The sequence below is a fragment of the Ictalurus furcatus genome, chromosome 28, assembly GCF_023375685.1.
Source record: "Ictalurus furcatus strain D&B chromosome 28, Billie_1.0, whole genome shotgun sequence".
Taxonomy (NCBI): Eukaryota; Metazoa; Chordata; class Actinopteri; order Siluriformes; family Ictaluridae; genus Ictalurus; species Ictalurus furcatus.
In genome coordinates this window covers 17,188,528-17,215,765 of record NC_071282.1, presented here as the reverse complement: position 1 = coordinate 17,215,765, position 27,238 = coordinate 17,188,528, and the positions used below count along the sequence as shown (strand labels likewise).

General features: G+C 40.3%; 1 protein-coding gene across 1 annotated transcript; it reads right to left on the bottom strand.

Moving 5' to 3' along the window:
* ass1 (argininosuccinate synthase 1) lies at positions 1 to 27,238 on the bottom strand. Its single transcript, XM_053618023.1, has 15 exons — positions 27,133 to 27,238; positions 25,684 to 25,803; positions 21,433 to 21,501; positions 20,978 to 21,166; positions 19,453 to 19,509; positions 19,283 to 19,357; positions 18,944 to 19,014; positions 18,087 to 18,117; positions 13,733 to 13,823; positions 9,828 to 9,912; positions 9,649 to 9,713; positions 5,033 to 5,164; positions 3,212 to 3,368; positions 302 to 367; positions 1 to 189 (listed from the first exon to the last, which is right to left on the bottom strand). Exons 2-15 carry the CDS (start codon positions 25,783 to 25,785, stop codon positions 144 to 146), a joined length of 1,236 nt encoding a protein of 411 aa, XP_053473998.1. The 5' UTR covers positions 25,786 to 25,803; positions 27,133 to 27,238; the 3' UTR covers positions 1 to 143.

Genomic DNA, 27,238 nt, shown 5'->3' with positions numbered 1-27,238 from the left:
TGGTTTCAGTGTTTTTAATAAACCGTCAGAAAGCCACATACAAAAAAAATATAAAGTATACTATAAAGTAATCTAAGACTTAAAAGCAGAAAAACAGTATGCTAAGACGTATAAGCTGATTTAAGGTGAAGCTCGGAGTGTCACTACTTCAACTGGCTTCCACCCTGCAACCTGTGATGCTCTCGGAGCCTGAAAGGAATTAGAAAGAAAGTGAAAATTGGTTTTGGCAGGCAATGACTAGTTAAAATACACCATTACAGATAAGATCCATATTTAATGAGGTTAAAGTGTCTGCGTCTACCTGACCGCATTGATCCTGATGAAGCCGGAGGCGTCTGAAGGATCGTAGTCTCCCTGAACATCCATGCTGGAGGATAGAGAGGAGAGAAATCAGGTATATGACTGCTTCATCAGGTACTCTCCATCAGGTTCACAGTGACTGTGCTGATGAATGATGGTCATGTGATGGGTAATGCAGCAAAGTTTTGTTCATCTAGTACTAGCACTTGCTCTAACCCTTGTAACTAGACGTTTTCTACCAATAACGTGGTGGCGCCAAATCTAAATCCATACATCTCCATGGCAAAACAAGCTGATCTTGTCTACAGCTCTGAAATGGTAATGAAAAAACAAACAAACAAACAAACAAACAAACAACAACAAAGTAGTATTGCAACCAAAGGGTTTTTCATATAGTTACTGCTTCTTAGCTTCTTAAAGGCTAATTGAACCTCTCTGGAAGAAAAACCATCTGACATAGGGTTCTACTTAGAACCTTTTAAGGGTTCCCCCAGAGACAAAGCTTTTACAGTGCTTACTGGAAATTTATCACACAATGCACTCTTACAGAAAAAGGTTCCACCTAGCACCTGAAAGGTTTAAAGTTTGTCCCACTGGTGGAACCCTTAAAGGTACTATGTAGAACCCTGAAATTAAATTAGAAAGCTAAAAAACATTAAGCATCCAAATATCGCGTTGAGGAACCCAAAAAGTTCGAGCCCGCTAACGAATTTCCACATAAATCCTTCCTTCGTTCTTTATCAACAGTCCTACAAAAAAGGTTCCTCAGGGGTTCTCTGGATGGTTAAGGACGCTTAACTTTCGAAAGGGGGTCCTTTTAAATTGTCACCTGTTTGTATTAAAGCAGACTATATACACTAAACAACAATCTCCTTCTGCAACGTCAGAAAAACATCCTGTACTCTCATCTAGTGTTGTTAGCTTTATGTTGTTCCTTACGAAACTCCTGCATTGGATTACATAACGGTTCTTCTCGCAAACCGGTGGGAATGCGGGACATTTCATTAAAAGGTTCGGTGGTCCTGAGGAAAAGGAGCATCGGTCATGTAGCACTTGTCTCACTGTTGTCTCCTTTAACAGCTCTGTGCTTGGATTGGATTCTCTCTCACTTTAACTTGCTTTAGATAAACGCATCTGCCAAATGAATACAAGAAATGTTCAGAATGTACACTTTTTCCTGTCCCCCCCCCACCCGATCCAACAATACGGTCCGATTGATCTGATTTTCTTTTTCCTGTCTGTATTTTATAATTACTGCAGTTTCTACCTGCTGCTCTGAGCTGCACACAGAACCCTAGTAAGAAGCCTAACACAACAATTAGACCTTTAGGAAAGAAGAAACGGAGGATGTAGGGGCAAAAAAAAAAAAGTCTGGGGAAAGATCTGAACTGAATGTAGCAAGGGATGTAAAACCAGACCCCCTTCCTCTACCTTGTGTGTGTATGTGTTTATCCTAGGGTGTAACTCTTTGTATGTACAGCTGTCAGTGTAATCACTGGTGAGCCACATTGTGACATTTCTGCTGGATCAATACAGCGTGTGAGGGACACCACTGTGCTAATGACACTATTTACCGATCCCTGTTGAGTCACCGCAGGGAGAGAGACAGACCAGGACTATCTCACGTTCGTTCTTCTTCTCTCGCGCGCTCACTTCTTCTTGAACGTCTCGATGAAACACAAAGCGACATCCACTGACGTGACCTTTCAACCGAACGCTTCCACGCTTAACCAGCATGAAACGGGCCACTTCCCCCAGCATGGCCGCGAGGGCCATTAGCGCACAGCTGAGGCAAGAGGAGAGGCCTGGGCATATGGGCGCTCTGCTTTGGTCAGCTCTGAGCCCGCCCCGAGGGCGTCCAGGGGTCACGGCACTAAATACACTCACTGTTCTCCCAGGACAAGGCAGAAGGGAAAAAAAAGACGACACGATGGATGGAAAAAAATCACAGGAAAGAATCTGACATTTGTTTCACCTTCTAAAGCTACTGGTACTTTGTAGATTTTTGTTCCTCTACAGATGGCGTCAGCTCAATGGATGACATGCTGAGTGACCTGTTCCAAGCGACACAACACGCAGGACAAGGTGCCTACGCTGGTTCTGGTCACTAATCTGAAATGGTTTGATGCGTTTTTTCGCAAGAAAAACAGGCAGCAGAACTGGAAAAAAAATAATAAATCACTTCATTAAGAACCATGGAGACAAGAATCAGTAACTCCTGGGTCCTAATGCTGGAAACATAAAAAATACTGTGTAGTCAAAGCTCTGTGTAATGTTCCATCCAGATGTTAATTGTTCTCAACTTTTGCCGCCATTCGGTAGCAGTAGAATGAACCATATTTATATATTTTTTTTCACCAAGTGGCTTCCATTCAACTGTTGGTGATGAATCTAATCACAATAATGGTACTTGACTTGATCCGAGGTGACCAGCTCTCCCAATTTCTTTAGCAACTCTTTAGCACTTTATAATGGTTCAGTTAATGTTGTCTATGGTATAACACATGATGCCATCGCCATGGAAACATTTGCATAGCTGTCATTGGTTGAATACTGTTGTTAATTTCAGATCTGTTTAACACCCTGCGGTACTAAACTGCCACATCTGAATACTTAATTGTGGGAAGTTTTACAGGACACACACACACTCACTATCCTTGTGAGGACATTCTATGCTACACCTAAATCTACCCCAACACTAACCACAGTAACCAAAAGGAAAGCTTTTGGCTCTTTTAGTTTTATATTATTATTATTATTTTTTTTTCAGTAAAAGCTGCAGCTTTTATAAATAAGCAGTTTTCCTCATATGGACGAGTGAAGTGTTCAGATTAGGTCAAAAGTCCCTACCCAGATACAAAAACATGCCCAGACAGACAGACAGACAGACAGACGGAGTCATGGTGGTTACCTGACAAGCTCTTCATTGTACAGAGACTTGGGTGATTCCCGGCCCAGGATGTAGACGTGACCTTTGAACACGGACAGCTGCACTTTGCCCTCTACGTTCTCCTGAGACTTGGCAATGCAGTGGCGCACATACTCACACTCCGGACTGTACCAAAATCCTGGCATAGGTGAGAAAGTACGCGTTAATCAATACAGGAAAAACAGATACAGGATTATTCATCAGTCGAGGAGATCTCATCCTTCCATCCACAGATATAGAGATTCGACACACTTGGAGTCTCTTGGATGACAGTTGGCCGGTTAGTATTTAAGAGGTGTGGTTCCACTGCAGGAACTTTTTTAGGAATGTATATTTGGAGCGTTTCTAGAAGAAGGGTCCAATGAGAGTAGTTTCCCTTTTATGCTTAGTATATGAATTGATAAACCTTTCATGTAGCCTTAAAACTTAGTAAAAAGTCAGTTTTATGTACAAATCTTCCAGGACCGATTGATTACTAAACCCCGTTACATGTAAAACTCATAGTATGTGATTTACGACACAGCTAATGACAACAATCAGAGTCTGTCCATGCTTTTAATATAGCGCTATGCTGCTCCAAAGCATCAGGCATGTCCGAAAATACTTGGGAAGAAGAAGTAAGCACTACAGTGAATGAAATTCTAAGTATGAATAATCTTTTTCAGTTATGTATCTTGGTAATATTTCTGCTAATCTCCAGCAGAGGGATGCATAGTCATAAAAGATCCTTTTATCTCATGCCAAAAAATAAATGACTGGAAAATGGATGTCAGCAAGGATACGATCACGTATAACCCTGGCCTGAATTCCTCGAAACGTCAGCGGAATTCAATTCAGCCTATTTATTAGTTTTATTCATAATAAAAGTGGATTAGAAAGTCTAAACGTTATGATCCGTTGTGTAAAGACTCGTAAGATGAGCTACGCACGCTTCAGCGTTTTTTTTTCTTCGACACCCCCCACCATTTCCCCCCTTGCTATTAGAGTGTCTACTGAAGCCGTGAGTGTGTGCAGGTGTGAACAGAGCCCCGCGTTTAGTCCGTCCGTCCGTCCGTCCCTCTCTTCTCTGCGGGACAGCAGGGGCCGAGCGCTCCCTCTCCGGCTCCGGCCGCCTCCGTTTCCTCCGAGCGCGGGACTCTAATGAGTTTAATCTGTTCACACCTTTGTAAGGTGCTCCGTTCCCCTGCGCCTGCTCTCACTCCCATGTGGCTTTAATTGCAGAGAGACTGATCTGTAATCAGCCGCTAATGAGTTCAAATCCTATTATGGGAAGGGAAGACGGGCCAGAGAGCAACCCGCTGCCTGAGACGGAGGGATTAGGACACCTGAGCCGGAGAAAGATGGAGAATAAAGGAGGAGGCTCAGTGTGAGAGCGAAAGGAGGAGAGGAGGTGTGTGTGATCAGCTAGGTTCTCACATTCGGGTTTTATTGTTATTATGTTATTATGTAACATCTGTTATGTAGTCTGTATCTCTAAGTGTATTAATATTAAACTTGAATTTTGAACAAAAGGAGATCAGGGAGCTTTCCACAAAACAATTTTTTTTTCAACAATCAATTATGACTGGCGTTTGTGTTATTATAAAAGAAGTAAATAGAACATGTACGTATAATAGATCTTTTTCACTTCGTTCCGGAATATTCAGACGTTTTACTGCTTCGTGTGCCAATAAATGTGATTTTAGTATCAATATAATATTTAATAAGCAGGTTTTTGTTGTTATGAATAACACAAATTTAACATTTATGTTAAAAAATATATATATATATAAAAAAGACCTGGCTCAGTTATTTGCTTCATACCATTATACAAAAGCTCGGCGAACTTGATGCCCAGCCCTTGCTTGATGCGCCTGACCTCTCTGTCCATGGTGAAAGCCTCGATGTCCAGGTGAGCGTGATATAGAATGGTGCCTCCAGGGGTCTCGTAGATACCTGACAGGAAACAAGAACGAGAATTGGACACATAGGAGCATTATATCCGAACAGATGAGCAGACATTCTAAATAAATAGAGCTGTCAAATTGTCTAGAAGATGCTGAAAGAGTCTGAGTCTGGTCTCATGTCCAGGTATGATCATTAAGATAATGAAGTCTGCTGACCGCCATGCTGTCCATCACCTGTTATAGACAGAGTAACGAGCGGAAATGATAAGGTAACAACTCTCAGCTGCCAAGATCTACGGCCCTGACTCTTCCACCCTGCAATTTACAACATCCGTGTGTGTGCGCGTGGGAGACGGATATTTTAACTTTGCACAAATGAAGCTGTCACTCAGCTGTATAAAGAGAAGCAGGACAGGAAGACGGGAGGCTAAAATTTGATCTATTTGAACAGGTTTATACTTTGGCACATATTAAATCAAGGAGACAATCTTTCATAGGTATTGTCTGTCTTGGATGAACCCAAGATCCTAAGCTGCTTCATGAGATCCAAACTTTTAAGTTCTCTTTACTGTTTCTATTTACTACCACATAATAACTCTAGAACCTAGTCATTTGTTTCAAACAGGAAGTAGTTTCAGAAATGAGGTGGGTTCTCATAAGGATATATGTATGATGTGAGCAGTTAGGGTCATGTTCAACAAATAGCTTTACAAGCTGTAACAATGTTAATGCTAAGTATATATATTATAATTATAGTGTCATTTTATTTGCCCTGTGCCTTTCTAAAACATTTTTATAACTATTTCCTAACACAGCTGAGGTAAACATTGACATTCCCTACAGTTTTGACTAATTTCTGGTGTCATTCATCCTTTACGTTGTTTGTATACAAGATACGCTAGCTAGATACACTCTGTACTTGGTGCTGTATTTCTCAGTTGCTTAGCAACAGTATCCTATTCACGACGAATGTATTCATGTTAAAAGCACAAATTCTCCGGTTCCAATAGAGCATATCCATATACATACAGTTGTGCTCATAAATTTACATACCCCATGCAGAATCTGAAACAATGTTAATAATTCAAAATAAAATAAAGTAAGAGGAACAATTAAAATTGCATTTAGGTTTTTTTATTTAGTCCTGCCCTGAATAAAGCTATTTCGCATAGCAGATGTTTACATATAGTCCACAGGACACAATAATAACTGAATTTACACAAATGAACCGGTTGAACACAAAAGTTTACACACGCTTTTTTCTTAATTCTTAAGATTATGCAAGGCGTATGTAAACTTATGAGCACAACTGTATGCTTTGTTCAATTAGGGTCATGTAATAAAACCCAACAAGTAAGTTCAGTTTGCAGTTGATGCTAACAGTGTTAATTTAGTTCCCCTGAGGCTTTTTATAACATGTTACTAACATATCTGAGGTAAATGTTGACATTTGCTGCAGATTTGTCTCATCGTATTCAAGATACGCTAGCTAGATATAGACGCAGCTCTGTATGTCTCATTCTATTCTGTTCTATACACTTGAATGATGACTGTATAGTGTGTTCATGTTATAAGCACAATTCATGAATAAATAATACATAGAAATATACTTCGTTCTATTAGGCTAGTGTTTGCAGTTGATGCTAACCATGATTACAGTGAAAATTTAGCTGCTGTGACTCTTTTCTAGCATTTTACCAACCTATCTGAGGTAAAAGTTGATTTTACTTACAGTTTTGTGCTCGTTTCTGGTGTACGTTTTTTTTAAAAAAACATTTTTTTACATTGTTTGTTTGTATACAAGACATGCTAGCTAGAGATATGCTCGTGCTGTATTTCTCAGTTGATTAGCAACAACATTCTCGTGAATTTTTAAACGCTTAAGCCTTAAGTGTTCACCTTTTCATGGTAAAAGCACAAATTCACGACTTCTAACAGAGCAGATGTAAATACGCATATGCCTCGTTCAATTAGGATCGTATTCAAGAAAACACACAGAGGTTTGTTGACGCTAAGTCTGATTATGAGGTAATTATATTTGCTCTGAGCCTTTTTATAGCAAATTACCAACACGTATGAGGTAAAAGTTGATATTGTCTACAGTTTTGTCTCATTTCCTAGTGTCATTCTTCTTTTACATTGTATGTACTCAAGATATGCTAGCTAGATATCTAGCTAGGTGCTGTATTTCTCAGTTTATTAGCAGCCGTATTCTCTCGCCTATAAGCAGTCTCTAACTAAAAAGGTGGAACAAGAACCAAGTGTCTGTATTTAAATCTGAATTTTATCCACAGGTTTCTAGAGAGCATTCCTCTATATCACAAAGCTCTTAATTGGGGAAGCAGGCCTCAGGCCGGCAGAGGGAAAGCTGAATGACCATAGAGCCTTCTGCTCAAAACAGGACTTAAAAAAGACGACTGATCTTTTAAGCACTGAAAGCTGGCAATCTGATACATTAAGGCTCTGTGGATTTAAGTGAGGCCAGAGCCAAAGAGCTAAAGTGCTCCAGTTCCGTAAGGGGGCATCTGATAACTCTCCCTGAATTAAGCTCCCTAAAGGAACAGACTGGCTAGCACAGATTATCTAGACAAAAGCCTGCTGATTTGCAAGCATTAATCTTTTAAAGTGTGTGTATGTGTGTGTGTGTGTGTGTGTGTGTGTGAGAATAAGACAGAGAAGGAGAAAAAAAGGTAGCCTAGTGAGACAGAGGTGTGTGTGTGTGTGTGTGTGTGTGTGTGGTTAAACTACACCTCGCTTGGCTCGTGGCCCTTTGGGCGTCCCGCCCTGCTAACACAGGTACGCCGAAGCAGCTTAGCATTCTCACCGCTATCTGAGCAGATTCAACTCTCTCCCAGACAGCAGTGTGGAATTAACGCCACGGTTTTAACACTTCAAAGTCTCCGTCACACAGAAATACACACACAGATTACACTCAAGTGCACATAACCTGAGGCATGATCTGATCCCGCTAACGGCCAATGACGGGATAAGGAAACTTCTTTTTTGGACGCGGGGTGGGGGGGTGGGGGGGGGGTTCAGTGCTTTGGGGTGTTTCCTTTTAGGAAAACAGGGACATTTCCAAATCCTATAAACACATACGCTGGAATTGAATTATTAAAGCATAAAAATCATTGATATTTGCAACAGTGACCAATTCCTATATTATTGCAAAATATATTATCATATAATAGAATATTATTCTTATCTGTTGATTTTGAAACACTGTATATATATATATATATATATATATATATATATATATATATATATATATATATATATATATATAATATATTTAATAAAACATTAATTGTTATTATTTATTTATATATTTATCTATAAACCTCAAAAATAAAAAAAAATAATTAATTAATTAATCGTTCATTTTTAATAAACCTTTGTCCGAAGCCCGAGTTGTTTTTTTTCTACTACAGTCTGAAAACCCAACTAAAATCATGACGTTATAAACAGACCGTTTATAATTATTATAATTTCATGCTATTTGATTATTTATTCATTTTTAGCTCTTTTTTTTTTAAACTTCTCAATAAGTGTATTTTAAAGTCCTTGTACAGTATATTGTACAATAATAAATGGGTTCGTTTTGAAAGAGTTTGGAATTTTCAAAAGCATAAACAACCCAATGAATAATCAACTCTGCTAATGATTCATGGTAATTATTATTAATAATAATAAAATTTTTACAAATGCACTTGATTTCCCTGAATGCACTCCTTATGCGTTATTACAAATAATAATATGCAAATAATGAACGTTATTATTTTGTTTAGAGGTAACCATGGCGGTGAGTAGAAGATGTGTGTGATATCACACTGCAGATGATTTTCCACACAGGGCAATAAAAATAAGCAGCCATGCCTGAAGAAACATGTTGTTTATGCCATGCTTTCTTATTGAAAAAAAAACCAAAACAGTTAATGTGTTTACAGCTCTTACAGATACGACATCAGCAGGTGGATATAAATCTGCGACATTCCTGACAGGTTTTGGCTTTGGAAGGTTTCAGACTTCATCCTGACTGACAGTGTGACAGCTGACTGCGAGCTTGAGCCAACGGGAACAACAAACACAAACAGAGCGCTAATGGCCAGAGGAGGGTTGCCAGGTCCACCGCACATCTGTTCAGCATTATTCCGTTGACAACCGTCAACCCGAGAAACGTTTCCAAATCCGTTACTCAGAAATGACTCGGCGTCCAGCTGAAGAATCACAACACGTGCACACGCGCAGCTCTCAGAGCACACGCGCGATCTCTCACTTCACTACACAGGCTGTCAGTTCCGCTTTCTGCAGTTTCTACAGCAAACACTTTCATCTTTCGTTTAGACCAAAGCGACAAGCAAATCTCAAATAAAATCTGGAGTTTTAGATATCTACCTGCCAGTCTGTGGTAAAATGGAACGGAAGTGGATTCACTGGTCAGTCTTGCACTCTTTGCAACGTTTAAATCCATGTTTTCTGGATGTAAAGAAGCCTAGACCTTTGAGGTCACATGGATGTTAGTGTAAATACCTCTGGACTTCATTCCGACGAAGCGGTTTTCCACGATGTCGATTCGGCCGACTCCATGCTTTCCCCTGCGAGGAAAGAAAAGAGAAAACATGCACACACACACACACACACACACACACATATATAAAACAGTGTCCCGTATAGCATTTCAAAGATATACCAATGTGCCAGTAACTTACCCTATTTCATTCAGGTAGTTGAAGATGTCCAGCGGCGTGTCTTTGGACGTTCCTTCTTTCAGGTGGCTCACCTTGACCGGTACACCTGTCACAAACAGTTTTCCATTTATGAGTCAGCATTTTTCAAAGTATTAAGCAAAACCATAGACATACATATTAGAGACATGAAAAAGTTAGTGCCCCTATACATTTGCACTGATTTTCTAAAATTATAGTGTTTTTTTTCCCACGCCTTTTGACCAGAGTTCCCTGGGATAGGATAAGAGGTATAGAAATTGGATGGATGGATGGATGGATGGATGGATGGATGGTTCCTGACTTTTCGGACCCCCTGTATTATGACCTCATACATTACACTTACAATAATAACCTTACTAGCTTCCTTGCTTAATTGAACATCTTCAGAAGGTCAATGACGTTCTACCATTACAACGACTAAAAAGTGATCTTTAGAACTGATGATTGACAGTTTTAAGCATCTGTAATGCAAATGTATTTATTTATTTAAACAAAGAAAAAAAAAAAACCCTGCCAACTAATCTAATGAGCCAAGTAGTTAGGGTTCCTGGACAAGTTAGAGTCCTTAGCTTGAGCTTTTTCTCTTCCAAATGGTAAAGACCAGCCAATTTGGCTTGGGAAGAAAAGCACCTAAACTCAATACGGAGCTGAAGAGAACTGGAGGAGGGATGGAGTGATTTGGGAGGAGTGGTGGGAAGAGGTGAATAGCAGCGCTGAAGAAAAGCACTTATAAATTCAAAAGCTTTACTACTCTTAAGGCTGTGAAATCGTGAGCAGAGCCTTCGGTAATTTAATTACACACTCCAGCTATTGTGTCACCATGATCTCTTGAGAGCGAGCGAGAGAGAGAGGGAAATAGAGAGAGAGAGAGCGAGAAAAGTTAGAAGGACAGTAACAGGCTTCAGATCTTTAGATCTTCAGAACTTTAACAGATGAGAGTTTCAGTTCAGAACTTTCCAGAGACGTTAATGAGAAATTCAGCGTAGAAGTGATGGAGACGTTGGTGCAAAGGTTGGACTTAAAGTCCCAGAATGCAACGCAGCTACAGTATAAGACGCAGTTACTCCAAGTTACAGCAGAGACTCGGCTAGTTGACGATCTATGAGATGTTCGAGGTTAAGACTAACTGACTAAAGCGCCGCTGCATCGTGCTCTTTAGGTAGAGATGAACTGAGGTCTAAATCCCGACGGCGCCACCATCAGCAGTTAGTTGAACGGTATTGTGGGCATTGTAGGAAACAAAACTCAGAAAAAAACCAACTCAGAATGTAATTCTAAAATAAATCTTGGACGTCGCTGAAGATCATCACGTGTTAATTGTGAAGATTAATATGCAAGGGTGGGTTTTTAACCCTTTCAGTCAATTTAAAAGTTTCTATTTTTCTATTGTTAAGTCGAGTGAAGACTTAAGTTTCGAGGATTTATTTTGATGAGTAATTGCACTTTTACGTGAGTAATGAGTTCGGATGCTTTCACCGCCTCACTACATGAAAGACATCCACGGTATTAAAAAAAAAAAAAAGAAACAAAAAGACAAATAGGACACAGTTGAACACTCTGGCACAGACTAACACTATCTAAGAGCCACCATGCCTGGTCCAGCTCTCGCTCCTTTCACCCCACATCCTTTGGAGCGCCATAAATAAATCACTGTCAATAGGCTACTTATTCATAGCATGAAATGAGCAACTCGGAGGCCAAAGGTGGAAACGATGCAATAGACCAGGCTTAGGGTGGAGATCTGGAGCGACTGGAAGAAAGACAAGAGAGGGCTCGAGGATTCTTTTGAACGGGGAGAAGAAGTAAAAAAAAAAAAAGTGCTGATCGTTTTCTACCCTTAACCGCCTACTCCCCCTTTTCTATGCATCTGGGAGCCTCATTAGCATTTAGCATGCTTGCAGTTGCCAATCACGGACGAATGGAGCGGTTCAGGTCGCCCTTTCTCGGCTGTGGGTGTAAAAGCCCTGTTAGAATGACACGTAAAAAAGAGACTTGACAAAATATTTTCAGACATGTTCCTTTGTCAGACTCCCCATTCCCATATCCTGGGAGCGCCCCGAAGGGTGCGAGGGCGCCCCGAAAGAGCAGGCCTCGCCTGCGTAACAATGCCGGGGATCACTGCAAATAGTTAATAATTAGATTAAAAGTTCAAATAAATTAAACCACGGCGAGAACGCGAGAGTCTCTCGGATGGCCCCCTCCCCAGTGTCTAGCGACGTGCAGGCCCTTTTCTCCGCCTCGGCCCTCGCCTCAGAATAGTACAAAGACACAGCAGACACAGTTGTAGGAAAAATTAAAGCTTTACATTTTTCCTCTCTTTTCCCTTTCCTCGGGCCCTATCTCGGTCATTCTCCCTCTCCCTCTCTTTTTTTTTCTTACCCACAGAGTGAGTGCAAGACGTGAAAAAAGCGAAAGGGAGGGGCTGGGCTTGTAAAATGACAAGAGGAAAAAGGTTTAGTAGTTAAAAATTCTTTTTAATCGATGAGAAAGCAAGCGCTGAGAAAGTACGCGAGAAGAAAAGAAAGAAGAGAATAATAAAAAAAAAAAAGGGGAGAAGTTTTTTTTTTTGTTTTTTTTACAGGACCAAGGAGGAGGGGGTGGATCTTTTGTGTGTTGTCAGTAAACCAGCTTTTCTCAGGGACACTAAATGGAGGTGACTAAAATCTATGAATACTGATCAGAAAAGGATCATAGACTGACTAAACATAGCTTAAACAACACAATGACATCACTGTCTGATCCAATCAGCTCACTGGAAACCCGGGGCAGAAAAAAAATGCAGTTCCTTAGGTTCTCCATGCAGTTGGTTTAACTTCTCGGGAGTTATGTTGTCATATCGAATGGCTAAACGGTGTTAAATTATTAATTATAAATGACTAGTGTGAGAAGAACACTCACGTTGGTTTGATTGCACTCTATTACGACGCAATTAACGTTCAACGTATTAACAATTTATTAACGGTAACGTATTAAGTAATTAAAATGAAATGAAAGAATTATAGAGCATACACAACGAAGCAAACGCAGCTTGTGATGTTACGGAGAAACCTAGAATGCGTAACCTTCTCTGTCCTGAAAACGTTCCTGTGGTGTAAAAACGTCCTGACACTGGAGACTCCTTATATAAATACGTAATACGTATATTAATAGCTTTAGATCATGTGGCGCATCCGAGATACAAGTTCATGTGTTTGATCCGTTACTTATACGAATGATAATGTATCAGAACGTTAATAGAGTACATACGGATCGTTTACGTTACAGCTAGAACTACTGTCCGAGGCGTGCGGTTATAGAAAATTAATCCACACCTTCTGAGTGCTGGTTAAGTGCTTACAGCATAAAAACACTAACAAGATCTTTACGTCGTGATGTCGAAAATGCGCGACCCATACCAAACACTCACTGCCAAGTAGTTACTATGGTAACAGTCGTAATGGTGCGATGTTTTTGGTCAACCCCCTGCACATTATTACTACTACTATTAACATAATAATAATAATAACAACAATAATAGGTTTAATTTATATAATGCCTATCTCAGGGTGTGAAGAATCGTCTTAAGCCCACGACACACTGACTATCGATCAAACTGAGCCTCTGTGTGATTGCTGAAGAGTATTGAAAATCCTCTCTCCCGTCCACATCGGCTCGATTCGCTTGTCCGTCGTTGTTCTGGAACGTTCCGCGGCCAGCGACTGACATTAGTACACATGTTTTTATATTGCGAGTGTATTGGGAGCTGTAAGTGTGTCGGAGTGAGCCTCGTAGGACTGCAGATTGGTCAATATCACAACACAGCGGGAGATCTGACTCCCATCACGAAGCTGACTGATGGGGGCAACACGCGCACACACACACACACACACACACACACACACAGGTACCTTTGCTAAACTCTATCTCCAGCACGTCTGGTGTATTCGGCGAGACTTCAGGGCTCTTGGTCATCAGATAGAGGTCAGAAGGAGCATGATTCTGTGGGGGAAAAAAAAAAAACAACCACAACAGAAAAGCTCTAAACTACATCCAGACATCGTACCAAAATGACTTCTTATACACACACGCTACATGATGGAGGAAGAGAAAAAAGTCAAGATGTGCTTGTGCCATTTTTGTCCATGCCATACTTTTAAAAAAAAAAAAAAAAAAAAAAAAAAAAAAAAAAAAGGGCAAAAGCCATTCCGAACAACTCTCTATGCTTTCTGATGAAGTGTCGGCGGCGTGAGAGTGAATCTGCGCTTTCTCCATCTCGTCTACATTTGCATGGGGGGTTGCTGGAGCAAACGGATGTGTCATACATAGACGCCCACTGCCAATTACCTGACATTACAGCGAGATGGCAGACGACGCGTCCAGAGCAGGGGCCAAATTGCAGGGGAGCTATGCAAAATAACCACCGGGTGCATTTAAATGGAAACCTTTACCAGACAAGCATCACGATAACTAATCTACGTCCAAATGAGTGCCTTCGCTTTCCTTTTAACTAAACGGCATAGCCGACTGCCCCAGTGTCGCCTCCGTTCTTTTCCGCTTCGCCGCTTTCTGTCACGAGATAAGAAGATAAAAGTGTGAGCAAACGTGTCTGTCCTAAAAGCACAAAAATTGAGGCACTGTTTTTCAGTGAACTAGAGGTAATAAGCTTTCGTTTGAAGTTCTGACTGCACTTCTGGCATCTGTGCAATGTAGGGATGCAAATATATATATATATATATATATATATATACACACACACACACACACACACATATATGGGTCTACGGAGGAAATTTACCAACGCTTACATTTTTTTTTTTATGATAAAAAAATGACACGTTATACTTTTTCCTTTCTTGTGAAGCAAATACGACAGAGAAAAAAACCCCACACAGCTTGTCATGTTCATGAGAAACCCAGAAAGCATAAACCTCCTCCTCTGTCCTGGAAATTTTCCCGTGTTCAGTTAGAGCTTGACCTCAGACTCTTCCAAAAATTGCTACGAAAATATTACGCACGGTTTTCAGACACGTTTACGTGGAGCAAATAGAACCCATAACGTATTAGAATGAGTGCAATAATATAAACCTGTTGCGTGACCTTCACGTGTAGAATCGAGCGAATAGGCGCAAACCCTACGGTCTACGACAAAATACATCCTGCTTTCTATTCAAAAGAAAACCTTATAGAACTAAAATGGGATTCCAAAACGTTGACCCAAAGGAAGGCAACACCGCCAAGCCGAAACGTTTTGCTACCTACAGGGCCGGGCGATGGCCGGCGGTCCTGTGACGAGCTTCCACATGGACAGAGCTCGACACGCAACATCGCAAGGTCCATGGAGGTAGAAAAGCAAAGCCTCAAAAAAAAGGGGAGGCGCAGCTAGAACGTGAGCAGATCAATGAATTTCAATTCCAGCCCCCTGCAGGTGGAGCTGGCCCTGCTGCCCGGCCCTGACAGAGAGGCGAACCGTAGGTAGAAAGGAAAGCTAGAGGGAGAGAAAAAATAGGAGGGGGGGGGGACATTGGTGGCAAATGGTCCGTGAACTGGCCCATCATGTCTCCGCTTAGGCGGCTCACTATGAGGGTCTTTATCTGGCTCTGCCCATATTGTTGTCCTCCGAGGCGAGTGAATGCGTGGCCCCTGAAAGAGGACCACGGCATGAACTTAGAGCGAGTAAATTTCTCGCTTTCCACATGTTAGCTGCCTCATTGCCTTTCAATCAAAGACCTGGAGCTGAAAGTGAGAGACTGAGAGAGAGGTACGGGGCGAAAGGGGGAAAATAAAACGAGGGTGGGTGGGGGGAAAGAGGAAAGCAGCAAGGAAAAGATGGAGGGACAGCAATAAAGATAAAGAATTGAAATCTGGGCAGTGGATTGGAAGTGACGTTTAAATCGCCTGTCTTCTGACTATTGCTCTCTCTCTCTCGCTCGCTCGCTCTCTCTCTCTCTCTCTCTCTCTCTCTCTCTCTAAAGCAAGTTGCTGGTAAATTGAGAAAGACAGAATAAGGATGTGATGAGAGGATGTTTTTTTCCCCCCCATTTCCCCCAGAAAACGTTAGTTTTCTAGAGTGCTTGGTTTGTGATCATAGATAGATCATGAGTACCATTTAATTCAAATGTAAAACTGCAAAACTGTACAAATGTGAAAACTCTAAATTATTACGCAACGCTCACAATCAATTTCAGCGTCGGACAAAAACCGCGATTAGCTTAAGAAAAGTCTCAATTTGCCAACAACTGCGCTCTTTTTCAGAAAAATACAGACAGAACATTACGTCTCACATCTGATCCGTTTATAATTACGCATAATTTTTTTAAAACGTCAGCAAAAAAAAAAACGTCTATAATTGCTCACAGGTAGAACCGCTGGTATGACGAAGCTGTCCGTTTTATGGAAGGAGTCTCCAGTGTCAGTGTTTTGGTCGTGGTCAGAGGTAAAGCTGTACGTTTTCAGACATGGGAAAGTCTTCAGGACAGGTGACTGTTTCTTGGTAACGTAATAAACTGCATTTTTTGAGTTATTATATACAAGAGAGAGAAATTTTAAAAAATTGAAAAAAAACGGCTGGTGAGGGAACGACAAGTTTATAAAGAGTATGATGTGTCGTCCAGAAGGGTGTCCCAAAAGTCTGTACATACGGGAAATGAACACTTTTTAGCAAAATGTCTTCCAAAAATGTTCATGCTTTAGTTTATATAATATATATCTATATTGATTTTTTTTTTTAAGAACGCCTTTGACAAAAGAAGAACACAATTTTTTTCTCTGGCCTCCAAAAACCAATGACCACCCAACGCTATGCATCTTTCCCCCTCTGGGCTAAGCATTAATAAGCTCATGACCGGCCCAGAGACGCGTTTCATACCCTCTCCAGCTCACAGTCACGCCAAAGGTCTCATTGTATTTACCAAACAACGACGTCTCTCTTTCATATCTGTCCTCCGGGTCGCGCTCCGTTAGGCTGAGGGTCTTGAAGTCTGACAGAGATGCTATTTTAATGAGCGCTAACATGGCTGGAGGACACATCTGAGGTCAAATCAGGACAGAGACCATAAAGAGAAGGAAGAGTTTTTGAACGGTCCGTATTGTCATATTCGGTTACGGTTTAAGAAACGGGGTTGAGTATTATTAGGAAATCTAATATCGTCTGATATCGATTACAAGACAAACCTCGGCTTTTACAGGTACCGCTTCATCGGATAAGCGCGCTCGCCTCTGATAACGCGCTTAATTAATAAATAAAGTACCATTAAAAGGAAAAATGTGAAACCCACAATACTAGTCTGATCGTGCCCATTCCTGCACAGTCTACAGGAATGAATAATCCGTAGCCCATCTCACAGACGGCACATGATCTCTCTCCATCCCTTCTTCGGCCTCATAATCTCTCTCTCTCTCTCTCTCTCTCTCTCTCTCTCTCTCTCTGTGTCGCTCTCTCTGACATGTATGTGTGACGGAGGCCTTTGTACGTTACTGTTAACGGTGACATCTCGGTGTCACGGTGTCACCCTGAAATGTTTCCCCTCCCACGTCGAAGCCCAAGGCAGACAATGGTGGCCCCGAGAGTGCCGGGCAGCCAGGAGGCCCAGCTGGGCCGTGCATTCCCATGAAATCAGAAATTAGCCAGGGCTGCTGTGAGGACAGGTCACTGTCTGTCTGTCTGTCTGTATGTCTATCTCTTTGTCTGTCTGTCTGACTGTTTGTCTGTCCTAGCATGAACTCATCAGAAGAGCAAAGACAAAACCAAAAAAAAAAAAAAAAAAGAGAATCATACAATCATATAAATCATATAATTTATCCAAGGAGTCTCCAGTGTCAGCGCTTTGTAACGGTCCGACGTGAAGCCGTAACTTTAAGGATGGAGGATTTCATACTTTGTGGTTTTTTTTCAGTAACATAACAAGCTGCATTATTTGTCTTGTTATTAACTTCAAGAGGGATCTAAAAAAAGAGACGCTGGGGACGATGTTATATGTGCGGCATTATACCCGTATGTACCTATAAATGGGTGGGAAAAAAAAGTGTCATTTCTTAATAAGTACAATATTTTGGCCAATTTCTATGGAAGAAGAGCTATAGGGATGATAGCCATAATTTTGGGTTGAAATAGGTTCGAATCCTGCTCTTCACTCACCAAACTAGCGCTTCATCTAGAATTATTAATGATTATTGATTATATATATTGCAGAAAATCTCTGAAAATCAACCATGCAAAGTTTTTCAAGAGCTACAGATCAGAAAAGGACTTTTTTTTTTTTTTACCTTGGGGTTCTCCAGTATTCCAGACTCGTAGCTGTGAAAAACCAAAGACCGCATCGGCTGTTACTATGATCAATATTCTAGGGTCATGCTGATAATCTGATATTGTACTGGATAAAAATCTTGAATTAAATAATTGAATAAATTGTTATCAAAACCTCAGGGTCTATCCTGTACCGTGAGAAACGTTTTACGGATCGTGATACTACGGCAAACGAGCAAATAACATCCGAGTCATGCGCCCGTGTTCACACTGCAGGTCAAAGATTTTTCACGATAGTCTAATCAATAAATGTGACGTTTTTAATTCCGATCCGAGACTACTTTAGACTTTCTGATTTGGTGTTGAAATCCGATAACCTCGGATCCTAATTGAGGGATCCTCGAATTGAACGGAATACGTTTTAAGACGTTAAAGCACAATTCAAATCCTTTTAAATATCATAGGAGATTGAGAATTGTCCATATCGTGTATATAAAAATAAAAACAACGCCAGATTAAGAATACCTGTCGCCTAAAATCTACGACCGTACTTATATCTATATTTAATTTGTCATTTGTAATTTTCTTTCAATTGTAACTTCAATTGAATACACAAACTTATGTTAGCATTATAAGCTACACTGATTATAAAGCTTTTTTCTATGAATTCACAGCCACTATCTACTGGGCATTAAGGTCAAGAACATCTACAAAAACATCTACACCTGTTTTTTATTTGCGTTATTCAAATACGGGCGTTGTTGAAGAATGTGACCTGTGCAGAAGAGTGTCAGATATAAACACGTGGCTTGGGTGTGGGCGTAAACGTGAATGTTTACAGATGTAAGTGTCCCAGTTTTGGTCTGTAAGGTCTCACCTGATGTGCATGAGGTTGGCATCCATGCTCCAGGGGGCTTTTGGAGTGACCGGGACAGGAATGCCATGTTTCTGAAATGAGATGAGATGAGATCTTCGAATGTAAAGGAATTTTAAGACAGATCCAAGTTTGTTTTTCTTGGATGAGAGTTGAGACTCTCAGATGGTCTAACGGCATCAAAAGTACAGGGCGTGGGATGAAATGCAAAACACGAACATTGAAGACTGTTTCAGAAAAATGTACAAATCAATCAAATTAACGATCATCCCTAACCAACACTGATTTATCACCACGGTGGGTTTATTTATTTATTTATTTATTTATTTATTTATTTTATACCTCGGCGTACTCCATGAGGTCCTTTCGGCCCCGGAAACGGTTGTAAAATTCTGGGATCCTCCAAGGAGAGATGATCTGAGGTAGAAAAACGGAAAACTCTCACGTTAAGCATGAAACCGAGTCGAGAAGGTGCAGAGATTACACACAGGGAGGAAGCATCCGGTCCTCACCTTCACTTCAGGGTACAGGGCGTAGCAGGTCAGCTCAAACCGCACTTGATCATTACCCTGGAATAATAATAAGAAGAAGAATAAGCAGAGGAAGAATTAATAAGACGTTTTAAGTGATACAAACTTATCATATAATCAAAGCGCTGAAAAGAAAAGAAAAAACAATGCATAAAGATGTATATCACTAAATACGGTGATACACGTACAAGAACACAGACGGGCCGCTTTACGGATGAGTTTTGTTACAGGCGATGATGTGATATTTACCTCCCTCTAGTGGCAAAATATAAACTGAAAGTCTGATTAAATTCCTTAGCTCGTTTTAAGTGAAACTGGTCTATAGATTAAATATGAGCTTATCAACAATCCCAGCATTTAAAGCATAATGAATTTCATAAGGTATTTTTTCAAAAATTCTAAATTTAAAAAAAAAAAAAGAAGGTTTAACACATTAAAAATCTCACGGTTAATATATATGTATTATAAAATGATGTACTTTTTTAACTCACCGAATAAAATGTGGTGTTTGTACACAATTTAAACCCCCACTTCTTGAAGAAAATCTATTTTCCATTTTGCAGTTAACAAAACCCTTTCTTCAGGAACAAGAATACTTAAGGAACACGAAAAGTTAGGACGTAGGCTATATGAGAGGATTTTTCTGGAACAAATTTTTTGAAACCCTGGGTTTAAGTCAGATCTCTGTTTATAGTTTGGTTATTAAGGACAGCGTGATGTTTTTAATGCGTCCCCCCGCCCCGCCCCAAGAACAAACTCATACCGAGCCTCCTCTTTTGAAACCACCTTCGATCTCCATTCATTTTTCTCATTCATTTTACTTTGCCACAGAGCTGGAAGTCACAAAGTATTATTATTATTATTATTATTATTATTATTATAAATGATTAGACTGTATTTATCAAGTTAATATAATTATTAGGATATTTGTCTAGTCACTTATCTAAAACCTCAGTAACTCTAACGCCAATAGGTTTATTAGTAACGTCAACTAGGACGTGCGTTCTGTCACGGAAAATTTCAGATAAACTGCGGATAAATAAATTGCAGACTGCAATAAATAAAAAGAAATATACAAAATATTTCCACACACTTTTAAATAATAAGCCTAATTTTATTATGGTAAGTCTGTCAAGTCTTTTGTTTGGTAAAATACTGTCCTGTGACTGGGTTTAGTAAACTAGGTGCGTTTTTGTTTTTTTATCTCCACCCGGCGTGACTGGCCGATTCTGCCTGTTGAGTTAAAACTCACTTCCTGTGCAGAATATAAAACTGGATGCTAATGACCAGCCCAGAAATGATCTGAATTGAGTGTTCAGTTTGCCTGCACAGAGAAGTCACATTTCCTTTACGGTTAAATTGACAGGTGTGAGACGGGGTGAGTGAAGTTTATTTTTATTTGATTTTTATTTTTACCCAAGAGGCTACAAAAAAGTTTGAGATCCCCTGCATTACAGAGACATCCAGGTTGGAAATGAAGCCTGGTAGTTACACTGTGTGCACGTACCTTCCCAGTGGCTCCATGCGAGACGTACTGCGCCCCCTCCTGACGGGCAATCCGGACCTGGTGACGGGCGATGCAGGGCCGGGCGATGGAGGTGCCCAACAGGTACCGGTCCTCGTAGATGGCGTTGGCCTGCACCGAGGTCCAGATGAAGTCTTCTACAAACTCAGCACGCAGGTCCTCGATGAACACCTGCCTCACACACACACACACACACACACACTGGATTACTCTAAATGATTACCTTGAGCACATTATAACTAAATTATTACACGGGTTTGTGAGCACTAGAACTGAAAACCTACATCTCATTAATCATCTCATAGTCATCATAACTATGTCTCCCGAAGATGACATGCTGACTTTTGATTGGACCAGCATCTAATTAAACTACTGTACGGAGTTTTAAACTATGAATATTTACTCACTGTTAATTTAATTCCCAGATTTCCCATTACCTTTTTCGCTCCAAGATTCTCTGCTTTCTTCCTGGCTGCGTCAAAGTCTTCCTCCTGTCCAATATTAGCCTGCAGACACACACACACACACACACACACATCAAATGCACAACTGCCGTAGGATTAATCGATGTACATTTCCTACTTTTACATATTGATCCATGCACCGAAATATCCTTGTATCGAAATCTATTCATTTTCGTATTGGACAGAATTTCCCGAAAAGCGCCAACTTAAAGGTGCAGTTTGTAATGTTTAAAAGCGTTTCTAGATGTATATTGATTCTAGAATTTCATAGACACCTTTTCAAAACTGTGATTCACGACACTGCCATGAAAAGTGCCATCCTAGTTTCTTCATTTCAGGCAATTATTTGAAAAAGATTTCTGGGCCAGAAATGAGCTCCACCCCTTATTGAAACTTAAATGATACTTTTTCTTACAGGCCAACACACAATGCATTCTTAAAGCTCAGTTCCTTAGTCGGAAAGCTGCGGAAAGTTTCAAACCTTTCAAACGGCTCATTTAAGATCTATTTTTGTTTATTTTGCTCGTTTTTGTGGCTAATCACCAAACATAATCTTTTCATTTAACCTGAAGCTAAAGTACATTATTGCTCTGATTCAAACTGAAACAGTCTGGCGTTGAGGTTTAACTTTTAGAAAAGACTTGGGTCCGAGTCGACGTCACTATGGGACGTCGGTTCAAATGGTCATGTTCACATATACATGTTTTTTTTTTAACAAAACACTGCTCAGGTGCAGGTCATGATGCTTTTACCAAACTGAATCCAAATAAAATGTTTCAAAAATAACAAAACACCTCATTGCCAGCATCCTTTTATTCCAGAATCGCAGGCACTATCTCTGACAACAGAAAATAATGGCATCGACACTTGTCCTCTGGTGCCACCTACTGGCTGAAATGACACCAAATAGAGAGATCTCAGATTGTTATTTAGTGAAAAAGCTTTCAAAATGCTCCTCAAAAGTCCACTTAATATTTTCAGAACCACTGAGGTGATGTGGTGGTTATTTGTAATAAAGTGTCACTACAAAATGAATACATTAAAGCTGTTGCTAGATCTATTCGGTGGCTATGAAATACTTAATCCCTGGTAACTACTGATGACCAAGACATCAGTTCAAACGAATTGAATTAGACCGTTGAAAATATCAGACTATTAACTGAAAACCAGACAGTTTTATAACTAACCCTGTAGATAATAATATAACAATATCAGATCAACGATTAGCGTGTTTAACTCCCCTTCGAAAGACCAAACTAATTTGACTAATTTCCTCATCATCAAAATCATCATCTTGTAAACTAGATCCCTTACCTACATGTTTCTTCAAACAGATGATTCCAGATCATTTCTTCCCTATATATTTCTTCCTATATTGAAACTAGTGGTTATCAAACCCCTGACTAAAAAAACCTGACCTGTTGATACCTCGAATAGTGAAGGCTACAGCAGTGGGCGGAGCTTTCTCTTACAGAGCCCTACAGTTATGGAACAGCCTTCCAATTAGTGTTCGGGACTCAGAAACGGTCTCAGTGTTTAAGGCCACGCTGAAAACATATTTGTTCAGTGAATGTTTTTTTTTTCATAGGTAAAGGAGCAGATCTAGAGGCTCACAGGTCTATAGTATTGTGGTGAACTGGGATGTTTGGATGCTGTCACCCCCCTACTTTGTTGATGGTGGAGCGGCTGGCTCACGGCGCCCTCATGTCTGGATCTCCCTTTAAATTAATTCATTCTGTCATAGCTAGTCTTGCCAGAGACCCTGCTTGCACTCATGCAGAGGACATTGTACATAACCATTACAAGACAATAAGCATACCTAATAATCTCTTCCTCTCTCTCCCAGGCTCTCTCTCTCGTTCTGTTGAGCTACACATGTTACAACTGAGATAGCAGTGATCCTGACCCTGATCCTGAACTGATGGGTTCCCTTTTGTGGAACCCACAGGAACCAGAACATGGAGATTATTGATAATATTCCGCTTAAATGTAACGTGTAACGTGGATATACCTTCAACCTCCGTCACCTTACACAACAGGTTTCCCACAGCTTGTCCTGGGCAACCCTCTGCCCTGCACATTTGAGTGTTTTCCCTGCTCTAACTCAGGAAATGCTGTTTTTTTTATATGTTTACCTTATTAAGAAAACAATTTGAATTCGTTTCTTGTTGTCTCTCATGCACAGGATCAAAGTCAAGGGTGTGTTGGTTTGCATCAGAAGCAAATTGGAGTGAATGAACGTATGATAATTACGTATTATTATTTTGCATGTCAGGACAAATGTGTGTTGACCGTGCGCCAAAATTTCCACCACTCCCATTCCAGGAATAAAACGTTTTGTTTTTTTTATAGTAGACAGAATGTTACAAGAAAATGAGAACATGTCTAAAGCAGTTGTGCAAGTTCAACTGGTGTTACTCAAGCCTGAGGTTTAGGAGCGATATGCGGATATGGGGGGGAAAAAAAAGGGGTTTTTTTAATGTCTAAGTGAAATGTTGATGCACTGTACTGTTAATCTATTGTTCTTTCTCAGTCAGATACGAACACAGTATTGTGTATCTTTTGTCGCTGTAGGCTCTACGGGATCATGAGTCTTCACGCTTCAGAGCGTTCTGCGTGAGCTGCTCTGACATGGCAAAATAGTCAGCGGATTGCTACTGTCATGCCATGTCTGGGTTTTTCTTCATGAGCTCTATAGCTGTAAATCCAAAACACTGCAGAAACCCCAGCGAGTGCCCCGAGCGAAAGCCTTCCATTCCAGATTATCATCAGTTAATCAGGTGGGAAAAGTGCTTCACGAGCGAATCTTTAACGCCCTGGGGTTGACGGTTGGTCCTAATGTGCTCACCCAGTCAAGTGAAATTATTCAAAGCGGCTGCTCGGAGGTTATAAACATTCTGCTCTAGGGACCAGGAGGTTGTGAGTTCAAATCCCAGCACTGCTTGGATCTTAAAGTAAGTAAGTAAATAAATAAATGCCAGCAGAACTTACGGTGGATCTAAAAAGTCTACACACCCCTGTTAAAATGGCAGTTTTCATGAGGTCAGAACCTTTTCTACATTTCTTGTGAAATTTGAACCTATTAATTAAAGTGAAACAAAAATAAGAATCATTTTAGAGGGTGAAAAAATTTAAAATGTACAATCACCTGGTTGCATAAGTGTACACACCCCTAAACTAATACTTAGTTGGAGCAGCTTTAGATTTCATCACAGCATTCAATCTTTTTGACTAAGAGTCGATCAGTTTGGCACATCTGGACTTTGGCACATCTGGATTGTTGTCACATGTAGCGAACAACAAGTACCTGCCAGAAATGACTGCAATTTTTTTTAACGTCTCTGTACGCCTCCTGGCAGCCTCCCTGACCAGTTTTCTCCTGATTTACTCATCCATTTTAGCCTCCTGTTCGTGCAGTATTTTCTCCATATTTGTTGATTATTGTCTTTACAGTGTTCCATGGCATATCCAATGCCCTCAGAAAATTTTCGAACGCTCTCCTGATTGATATTTTTCAACACTGAGATCCTGTACCTGCTTTGTAAGCTCTTGGGACCGTGTTTTTTCTAGTGACCAAGATGTTACCAAGAAGATGTCAGGAAAATCCTATAGGAACAGCTGTACATTATTTGGGGGTTAATCAGCCACTTAAATTGATGACAATTAGCATTTAACATGAGTTTGTATGTGATTGGTTGATTCTGAACACTGCCACATTGCCAATTATAAAAGGGTGTGCACACTCATGCAACCAGGTTCTTGTAAAAATTGTATTTTTCGGGGGTTTTTTCCCGCTAAGATGATTCGTTTTATTTTCATTTTTAAAATTTTACAATAGAGGCAGAAAAGGGTCTGACATGATTTATGTTGGGTTCATTTTTCACATCACAAAAACCTGCCATTGTAACAGGGGTGTGTAGACTTTAGATCCACTGTACACTGTCAGAAACTAGCAAATCAACATTTACCATAAATGACAAAAAATGGTTTTTAGATGGTTTTATTGCTCAATAATTATACGCAGAATTAAAATAAATATGGAATTTTTTTCTTCCTAAAAAGCAACTGAAGTTAACGACCATTTATTTAAACAAATACCAGAAATACCAAATACCTTCCGTTAAACAACAGATCTCTAGGATAAGATGCAAAGTTTGCCATCGCAGACTTTTTCAGTGCAGAGAAGGAAATTAAAGGGATGAAATTTCCAAGCTGAGATCTTACCAGGTAAGCAATGACATCATAGCCCTGTTCCTTGAGCCACACCAGGATGCAGGACGTGTCGAGACCGCCGCTGTACGCCAGGACCACTGTACCTTTCGACATTTTCTCCGCCTTTAGTACCTTTCATAATCCAGGGGAAATAGAATTAAAGTCTAAACCGCCTGTGAACCAGGATTAAAGATTCACATGGCGGGAAAACACTCAAATATTCAGGACAGGGGGTTCTCCAGTATCTGAACCTGTGATTATTATCCTGAAGTTTACTGTCAGACTAAAACCAGGATGAAATGACGTATGAAATCAAATCTTTAACATTGTTTAATGTTTAAAGCTCAATGGACATAAGTGAACTTTTACTTTAATCCAGGTTAGAGCTTAATACCCGTTGGTGAAACCCAGTCTATGAATATTATTATATTTTTTTTTCACACTTAAGACATGAATGAAATTAGTGAATTATACTGGGAACAGGAAACTTTTAAACCTTTATATGTTAGGAAATTCTAACAATCTGAGAGTGTTTGTCATTGTGAATTTATTCTTATAGGAAATAAATCTGGATTTTATTATTATTATCCATCCATCCATCTTCTATAGCGCTTATCCTTTCAGGGTCGCGGGGAACCTGGAGCCTATCCCAGGGAGCATGGGGCACAAGGCGGGGTACACCCCGGACAGGGTGCCAATCCATCGCAGGGCACAATCACATACACAATCACACACCCATTCATACACTACAGACACTTTGGACTCGCCAATCAGCCTACCATGCATGTCTTTGGACTGGGAGTACCCGGAGGAAACCCCCGCAGCATGGGGAGAACATGCAAACTCCACACACACAAGGCCACGGTGAGAATCGAACCCCCGACCGTGGAGGTGTGAGGCGAACGTGCTCACCACTAAGCCACCGTGTGCCCTTATAATCATTATTATTATTATTATTATGATGCAGGTTTGGTACCCAAATTGCATTTGACATTATTATCAAAAGTGCAAAAGCAGTGCTTTTGTGCACGAGTCCAGACTGTAATGGAAAACAGTGAACATTTATTTTATTTTATTTTATTTTCAGTGAACATTTTTCAACATAAGTCACCTTGAAGCAGAGTGACGTCATTTCTTCCCCCCCCCCCCCCGCCCACGCCCCCAAAACTGGCGGCTTAAAATATCATGAATGTATGCTGTAATGTATACGTGCCCAATAAACACCCATTATCATTATGAATGTTAAAGAAAATGTATACAAAAATATAAATAAGGGGGGTGTGGGGGGGTATACACATGTTTAGGATTAAATCATGATGGTTGCGTTATGCATATGAAAAGTCAATTCTACCTTTTATAAGACATTTACTGAGCACATAGTATATTTTAAGCCATGAAACCAGCCACGACCTGCTAAATAATCCCACAACAGTGGAATATTTATGAGAAGGATATACTCACTCAAACCGGGGATAAATACGCAGGTAAAGGAGCGCGAACCAACAACTGGAGACGAAGCTGCTTTCAGGAAGCGCGTGGCAACTATATACAAGCCGATGTGTCGTCA

Bases quoted from the DNA above. Each gene is read 5' to 3' on its own strand.
- ass1 (XM_053618023.1), bottom strand. From the start codon at position 25,785: ATGTCGAAAGGTACAGTGGTCCTGGCGTACAGCGGCGGTCTCGACACG. The intron at 21,502-25,683 runs GTAAGATCTCAG...GTGTGTCTGCAG, and splicing joins ATGATGTCATTGCTTACCTG to GCTAATATTGGACAGGAGGA. The intron at 368-3,211 runs GTAACCACCATG...TCTATCCTCCAG, and splicing joins TACAATGAAGAGCTTGTCAG to CATGGATGTTCAGGGAGACT.